This window comes from Chelon labrosus (assembly GCF_963514085.1).
Source record: "Chelon labrosus genome assembly, chromosome: 14".
NCBI lineage: Eukaryota > Metazoa > Chordata > Actinopteri > Mugiliformes > Mugilidae > Chelon > Chelon labrosus.
The window spans coordinates 24988676-24997099 of record NC_140347.1 but is presented as its reverse complement, the minus strand read 5'-3'; the positions used below and the strand labels follow the sequence as shown (position 1 = coordinate 24997099).

The window sequence follows — 8424 nt, the reverse complement described above, 5'->3', positions numbered from 1 at the left end:
GCTACAACCCAAGTTTGAAAACACACTGTCCTTAGTGTAAGTATAGCAAAATTGCTTAGTGTTTTACTTGACATTCTGATAGGGAAAGGTATGCAATCCTTGTTTTTATAAGAGAGAAAAAAAGATTTCAAATGCTATCTGCAGGTTTCAGTGTTTTATGTGTGCAACAGGATGTTAGCGCCAGGCCAAGCTGAGCATCCTGGCATGGGTTTAATGGAGGCTGAGACAGGCAGTGAATCACTTTTCTGCACACGCAGGATGAAACTGGGTATTGCCAACACGTTTGAGTGTTTCTCTGAAATATATTTAGCCACAAAAACATGCAGTTTAAAAGAACAAAGCTCTGAAAATCAGCATGAAAATCGGCTGCTCATTCTCTTATTCCTGAAATAACAAAAAACAAACACCAGCCTTCTGTCATGTGCACGTGTCACGTCAAAATCAAATTAGACAGCGACAGAAAAGGCTTCTAATCCAAACCACACAGGCTGCAGATCCTCAGTGCCACTTGGTTCTGTCTCTTGACTCCTTCTGCAATCAGCATTCCCGTCACTAGCGCGACCCATCGACCGGCTCCATCCTGAGGTCTTCTGTTGAGGGTTTACAGCATGAAGCGCTGGGGGACTCGCATACGGTGCACCTCATCCCAAGGTTGGTAAACAGAAATTAAAGCTCTGTTTGGCGATGGATTTTTGGGGGAACTGCGGAGAGACTGCGTGATGTGTGTCCAGGCGAGTCGGGGCCTTGATGTCAGGCTGTTCAGCCAGAAGGAATCACAGGACGGAGGGGTGAGGCAATATCGTTACAGGCTGCCAGTGTGCATTTTACTTCTGCACTGGATTAGGACATGTATTTTTGTCATACTATGATATTGTGACGGGATGATGATTTCGCATGTTTTTGTCTTCCATCTTGCAAGATCAGACAAAGGCATTTTGACTCATCAAAGCAGGACTGTGTGACTAATTTTGGTGCATTTCAACTGGCAACATATTTCTACGCGTTGTTGCAAATTTGTTGCACAGTTTGCATATATTTCCTTTCATTAAGATAGACTTGGCGTGCTGTCTAATTGCTCTATTGTGCACATTTTATATAACAGTCCATTAAATATAGAGGCAGTGGAGAAATGGAAGGAGAATAAAATGTCAGGGCCAACCTTCTCATACCATCTAATAACTGTATTTTTAAAGGTATGTCTTTAAGAACAGTTACATTGTGAGCCTTGGACATTCAGGATTAAGTTCAAATGCAGGGTTTTAATTCTGTAATTTGCTCTAAGGCTGCAGTCACGAGTCCCTTTGTTTAAACGTAAACAGACAGCGCGAGAGTAATATGAGGAGACAAGAGTTTTGGGAGCATGTGGCTCAGAAGTCTGTCCCTTTAAGCCCAGTGAGATATCATGCTGGGACCGGTTCCAACTGAAACTTCAAATCCATCTTTTCTCTTTGGTTTCTAATTAGCGGTTAACAGATGATGCATCCCGGAGACAGAAGGGAGAGGGCATGTAGGGGTGTACAGCAAAGCCTCCGGTGACGGATTTTATCCCCCTTATGCCACCCAGTTCTTGTGATTTTGAGATATTTTCTTTCTCTTTTTTTTTCTTCAGGTGAGTGATTTCCCTTTTACTTTGCACACCTCAGATCAGGGCTGCGCTGATCTCAGTTAAACTCTTAATAAGCCCCATTTCACGGCATGCGGCCAAGAGATTAGATCTGACAGGGCAGGCGTGGGCTAGTACTGAGATTACAGATCTGAAGGCTAAGCTCTGGATTGGAAATGTTCCAGCGCGTGGTGCAGCATGGTGGATGGATAGCTCTTTGCTGCATGATGATACCACAAGCATTATTGTGAGAAATTCCACGCTCTCTATTGACCAGGCTGTACCACACTATAATCCAACCTTCCCTCTCCACCCCCCATCACCAAGGGGCACACTTATAGGTGGAAGTTTTATGGTAAAAAGGTAAGCGCTCCAAGTTTCTCGCGGCCAGGTGTTGGTGGAGTTTCCAGCTGCTGACCTATCATACCTTCCGCTCTGACAGAGAAACCCGGAGGAGCACTGCCTACTTCACTCGAGGTGTGGGCTGTTGGTTTGAGCTGCCGCAGAATGTGAATCATATTCCATAAGAAGCTGAAGACATGTTCTCACAGCCTTCGGCGCAGGCAGGTGAACTCAGTTTGCCATATGGCTTAGGGGGAGCTTATTAGGCTCTGAGCAGAAAACACACTATTCACAGTGGACCAAGGCCACCGAGGGACGATTTCCATTATGAAAGCCTTTAATTCCACTGGTATGAGGAGGAGGAAGAGGAGGAGGAGGAGGAGGGAAAATGTTTCAGGAGAGGAGCTGGCTTCTTGCCTCATGCAGAGGTGGACGATATCTTCAAGGCCTGTCTACTCCCAAATGACATCTTTTTTATCTTAACAGTTATTTCTGACCTCTGTGACTTCTCCCTTTCGCAGCAGAATGACCCTGCAACAAATGAATGGTTAACCCATACAGAATTTTTGCTTTCTGCACATATGTGACAAAACAAAACATCCACACGTTTTGATGACACCGCTGCAATGAATTCCCCCCTACATAACATACACAGTTTTTACAGTATTTTGTTTGTCACTGCTATCTTTAACGAGGTGGATCACGGCAATTTACCCTCCTATGAAACCCCACTGTAAACATCATATATTGAAACCACCTATCTTTTGTAAATGTGCAACACCAAGCCTGCTTTACTCGTGTCAACAGTGTGTACATACTGACCCCTTGAGGTTGAAAGTTGGAACTGCAGCCAGACTGACTACAGTGAATACACGATAGATAGATAGATAGATAGATAGATAGATAGATAGATAGATAGATAGATAGATAGATAGATAGATATTTGGATGGATGGATGGATGGATGGATGGATCAAGCCCCTATCCTCTAATTTCTTCCTACCTATGCATTTGTGTGTTACTATTGTGTACTAGGGTTATTAGTGTGTGTCCCTCTCTTCATCTCCCACCGTCACCTTAGTGGATGCTCTGATGCTCTCGGGGTTTGGGGCTCTGGGTTATGCAAAGCACTATGAGAAAATTTGAATAGATATCGACAATATATAAATGAAATGGAATTGAATGGAACTGCCGTGTATGGTTATGCTTACGGTGCATACGCCACACAAGGACACCCTTTCCTGTCTAGCAAGCAAAGCACATGCATCGCCATGATCAAAAATGGCCAAAAGAAAAAAAAAGTTATTTGCAATAGCATCGCTCTAGGCATAGTCATTTAGGAGATCACACTCTCCTCCAGTGACTTTGTGTGGAAATCCAAAGACACCCATCAAGAAATGTTGTAAATATCGGATTTTCATATCATTTTCTCTGTTGGCTCATAGGCTCAAGCACCTTTTCATTTGTAGCTAGTGACTAAAGAGACACTTAGGTAAATGAAAATCTTCGTGATTGCTACTTGAATGAAACAGTCTTGACTCATCAAATGTTTCTTGCTGGTAATATAAATTCCTTGCCAGAGGAAATGCCATGCTGAAACAAAGCCTGTTAAAAAATGCATTAGGCTGACAGTGGACGTGGTTGAACTCAATGTAAGTAGGGACAAAGTTTTTTCAAATATTACTTGAGGATTATATTGTTTGTAATCTCCTTGCTGAGAGGCACGTCTTGGAGAATGTGCATCGCTTGTTTGTATAACCTGTAGATGTGAAGAGTCTCAGGAGCTGCATCGAATTAGATTCCTCCCTCACTTGATATGCGAGCTCATTTAAGCGGCTCAGCTCTGCACTCCCAAGAAATACTTCATCACAAAGCCAGACTTGAATCTCAGTCGCCTTTTCTTTTTTTCTTTTTTTTTACCGGGAAACTTCCTGTAACGCAACTTTCATTCAGACACTTGCAAACACTGAGAAACAACGAGTGCCACTCCAAGATGCAAAAACTAATGTTGTGACGGAGGTGGCAAACAGCAAGACAAAAGAGAAAGACTGGCAGGGTGAGAACTGAAATCTCATAAACTCTCTCGGTGTAGCAAAGCTATATGTAACATGCAACCAAATAGAAAACATCACTATATCTAAAGGCAGTGGAGGCCAACGTATTCTTTTTTTTAAAGCACAGAGCTGTGAAATTTCAGTTCCACAGTTTGTGCTATTGTAACTATCTTTCCCTTACGGGCAACAAAGGAGGAGAAATGAGACCTGGGAGATTTCCTCTAAAGAGATAATTATCCCTCTCCTCTTCCTCATGAGCTTCTCACCCAGTGTCACTCTTGTTGCCTAGTAACCAAGCAGGGTAAAAGCTCTGCACGACCCTGCTCTCCAGCGAGGTGTAGTGGTGGCAAATCATCATCATCTCACTGCTTTTCAATGTTATTGACGAATAGAAGCAAACAAGGACAGCTATGGGACATATTATCCATGCAGGCCTTTTTAGGCTGGCTGTCTCGCTCTTGGTGCGCAAGTCGAACAGAAGGGAGCAAACGGAAAGCCTGTTAACCCTGAGAAAGGTACCAGGAAGCTGGAAACTGATATAACACATGGTATAAGATTTCAACATGTAACCCTCTTGTGGAGAATATCACTACAGCACTACATGGTTGGGAAAACAGAGCTACAAGATGGTCTGTGTAATCAGAAGTTTTAGATATACTTGTTATTTCACTCATAGTTTTCTATCTTAAATGAAGACGAGAATTAATTATTTCAAAATAAGACTCACATGAGTAAATAATCAATAGATTGAAAAGGACACGTTTGATCTTAAGATCTTAAGTCACATGTTCAAATGGTATACATTTTGAGATATGCAAAACTGAACAATTCATTTGCATGCAATTTGCAGCCAAGTAATGAACTGCAACCTCTGAGCAGATTAATTCTCCCACTGGCAGATCAAGACTGGAGGCAGTCTTAATCTTGCCTGTAACACCTCTGAAAATTAGGGCTCACTCTGAAATTGAACATTTGATAATTCAACATAAATTCAGCAACCTTTCCCGAATCCTGTATATGAAAGAGGAAGACGCACAAGAACACAGATGGTGCTGATGCACCTGAGGCTCTTTGCCAACCAGTTGTAGACCGATAAGAAGATGTGATACCAGCCAAATAAACACACATAACTGATCTGTATACTGCAGCGGAGACTGTCACTGGCACTGCGCTGGGCTGAGAAGAATCAGATAAGAGATATAGTTTATTTTAGGTGTAGCTCTTTTTCCAGTGTCCCAGCACATGGGGGAATAAAACAAAATGAGGAAGTACAGGCAGTACACAAATATGCTCTATGGTCTATGAACAAATGTAAAAGACATTTTACATACGTACAGCTGTATCCATCAATAGCAGTATTCATTCACTGCATAGGCAGCTTTTGTACTTACAGTTATCCTGCAGCAGCAGCAGTATAGGAGTTATTGTGTGTGTCTTGTATACTTGGAGAAACAGTATTTCACACATTGCCCACATAAAAATGTTGGTCAAAACTGAAAGTTTTGCACTGTATCGTGTGGGTGCTCTGGTTTTCTCAATCGCCTGTGGAATTTTTTACATTTGTCCACTAGGTGGCAGAAAACACATGTCAGGCAAACACACAGTCAACGGCTGCGAGAGTTTCTTTCATTTATGAGTCAAACTGAATAATTTGAATATTTTTTTTCTTTCATGCTTCTTTGTTTGTTTTTTGTTCTTTAACCAAAAAGAACACGCCCTGACAGTTAAAAATAGAAATATAAAATGTATAACTCGGTGGTTTCGTATCTGAGCATCGGTCCTCTCACTTTTTAACGTAGGGAGGTCAAAGTTCACCAGCTCGCCTCTCAAAATGGCGGCTGAACCAACACGGGAGTGGAGCGAGGAGCAGCTCAAAAGTGATGATTTGCCCAAAAAAGACATTATAAAGTTCATCCAGGACAATGCAGCCCACTCGGTATGTTTGTCAGTTTAGTCTCGTCGTGGTTTCGGTCATAGTATTTGCACGTTACAGTTTGCATGCTATGAGCTGCTGCCTGCTGCGTGGTTAGCTAGCATCAGGGAGGATGCTGTGTTTTAGCATTGAGCAGAGCAGAATGAAAGCCCAACAATACTCACTGTTATTTACACATTAGAGACGTAAACTGCGGTCCATTATTTAATCTGGCACTGGACAAAAAATAGTTGTATTCACTGTCCTGACATGCTTTTAATTATGATTTAAAATGTACTTAATGAAGCCACCCCTGATATTGATTTTGCTCTTAATGCATCTTCTCTTTCAGTTCCTCAATGAGCACAAGCTGCTGGGAAACATAAAAAATGTTGCCAAGACAGCAAAGAAAGAGCAACTGATTGTTGCCTACAATCAGCTCTTTGAGAGCAAAGTAAGTGATGATATCGAGTCTCAATGTTGCACCTGGTGGCAATGCAAGAGCGGGCAAAGCTGATGTAAACTGTGCGTCTTTGTGTGTAATTTGCAGAGGTTTAAAGGCACGGAGCCAGTGGAAGAAGTGACAGAGCAGGTGAAAGCTGTGAAAATAGAAGAGAAGCCCAAAGAAGTTAAGACAGAAGTAGTGGATGAGGTACTGAATGTTAAATATACACGCCTTCTTTTTTTCCCCTTTGCTCTAATTTGGCAACACTTTAATGAACCGCTCTTCATCCTCCTTCGTCTCAGGGGCCTCCAAAGTACACCAAATCAGTGCTGAAGAAGGGCGACAAGGTAAACTTCCCTAAGAAGGGTGAAAACGTGAGCTGCTGGTACACGGGTACCTTGGAGGATGGAACCGTCTTCGACACCAATATTCCTGCATGTAAGACAGCACTGCATCTTAAAGTGACATTTTATGCATTTAAACATTTTTAAGGACCAAACAAAAAAGAACATCTGTTTATAGCAATTTTCAACTGATCCACTTTGACAGCTTAACAATATAACGGTTTATAGTGAAGTCAGTATCCTGACGAGGATTCTGACCTCAAGCCATCAGTGGCTACGTTAGAAATTCCCTCTTAACCGTTTATATAGGATGTGATACAAGATATATGCATTTAAATTCCCCAAAACATTCATCAGAAGGCAATTTTTCGATATGTGTTCAGCCTGCTGCTGAGCTTTAAATCTGCCAGAAATACAACAGCAGAAGAAGAACTTCCTTTAAGGAACATAACCAAGGTGGATCCACATTTTCAACCCCACCTGGGGCAAGTGTACACAGAAATAATTGACATATTCAGATTAAAGAAAAACAATAGAAGGAAGTGTTTACATGGTTATTTGCCGCCAGTAGTTTTTTTTTTTTTAACAGATTATAAAGATTACACCAACCCTCTCAATGCAATGAAAATTCCCTCAAATTAGATAGATGGATGGATGGATGATTTATTTAGCCTGAGGAAAATTCAGTGTCCAGTATTCAGATTATTACTGGAATACAAGTTTCCATATAAACAAAAACTGTTTTCTCCCTCCACAGTAGCGAGAAAGAAGAAGCAGACTAAGCCACTGAGCTTCAAAGTTGGCATGGGCCGAGTCATCAGAGGAGTAAGTTATTCCAGTGTTTTAGTTTTGGGCATGCACACATTTGTCATATACATGGTTTGACAATGCTGTTCTCCACATGTCATCATCACAGTGGGACGAGGGCATTCTCACAATGAGCAAGGGTGAAACGGCTCGATTGGAGATTGAACCAGAATGGGCCTACGGGAAGAAGGGTCTCCCTGAGTCCAAGTATCCTTTTCTGTGGTATTTTGTATTTAATGACATGCAAATATATTCAATCAGTCATGTAATACTTCATTTTATTTTTGTAAGATTTACCTTGCTTTCCTTTCAGAGGAGGTCAGAGCTTCATTTCTCCAGTGCTGTAGCTGTAATTTAATGCAATGCCACTCGTTTTTTTTTCCTTTACTCCAGCTCTAACAGAATTCCACCCAATGCCAAGCTGATCTTTGAGGTTGAGCTGGTGGCTGTGGATTAACTGACAAACACTGGCCAGCATGCACTGTATTTCAAGACTGGCATATTTTAAGGCCTTGCTGTAAAGATTGAAGTTAACATGTCTCTTGGATTGCATTGCGCCCAGTTCCCAGGATGTTTTGTTTTCTGTTCTGTCAAACAAACCGGCTGGATCAACAGTGATGATCAGTCATTACAGTGTTCTAAGTTTTATCCAAAATGGGATGGCTTGTCAATAATGTACATATAAGAGATCATGAAACTAACCGATGTTTTGTTCAGTTCTTTTGCATGTACAATGTAAATGATAAATAAACCTGTTCCAGTCACTTGAGTTCGTATTGATTTATATGTGGCCAGTCACTGTAGAAACTACATATGAATGGATGTGTATATTTGGTAGACAGAGTTTGTGGTGGCAGGAGCATCAGATAAAAGTTTATTAAAATAAATACTCATATATGGGATACCAAGGGTGAAGAC

The 8424-nt window shown here is 41.5% G+C and overlaps 1 protein-coding gene across 1 annotated transcript; it reads left to right on the top strand.

Annotated features, from left to right (window-relative positions):
- The first annotated feature begins 5817 nt into the window (after positions 1-5817).
- fkbp3 (FKBP prolyl isomerase 3) lies at positions 5818-8275 on the top strand. The gene is made up of 7 exons (XM_084560934.1): positions 5818-5934; positions 6263-6364; positions 6461-6562; positions 6658-6793; positions 7457-7524; positions 7616-7713; positions 7909-8275. The coding sequence occupies exons 1-7, from the start codon at positions 5830-5832 to the stop codon at positions 7961-7963; spliced, it is 666 nt and encodes a 221-aa protein (XP_084417060.1). The 5' UTR covers positions 5818-5829; the 3' UTR covers positions 7964-8275.
- Positions 8276-8424: the final 149 nt, after the last annotated feature.

What these genes read in the sequence shown, in the direction of transcription:
- fkbp3 (XM_084560934.1), top strand. Translation starts at nt 5,830, where the DNA reads ATGGCGGCTGAACCAACACGGGAGTGGAGCGAGGAGCAGCTCAAAAGT. An exon ending in AGGACAATGCAGCCCACTCG is followed by an intron (nt 5,935 to 6,262) that starts GTATGTTTGTCA and finishes CTTCTCTTTCAG; the next exon opens with TTCCTCAATGAGCACAAGCT. An exon ending in AAGGGTCTCCCTGAGTCCAA is followed by an intron (nt 7,714 to 7,908) that starts GTATCCTTTTCT and finishes CAGCTCTAACAG; the next exon opens with AATTCCACCCAATGCCAAGC.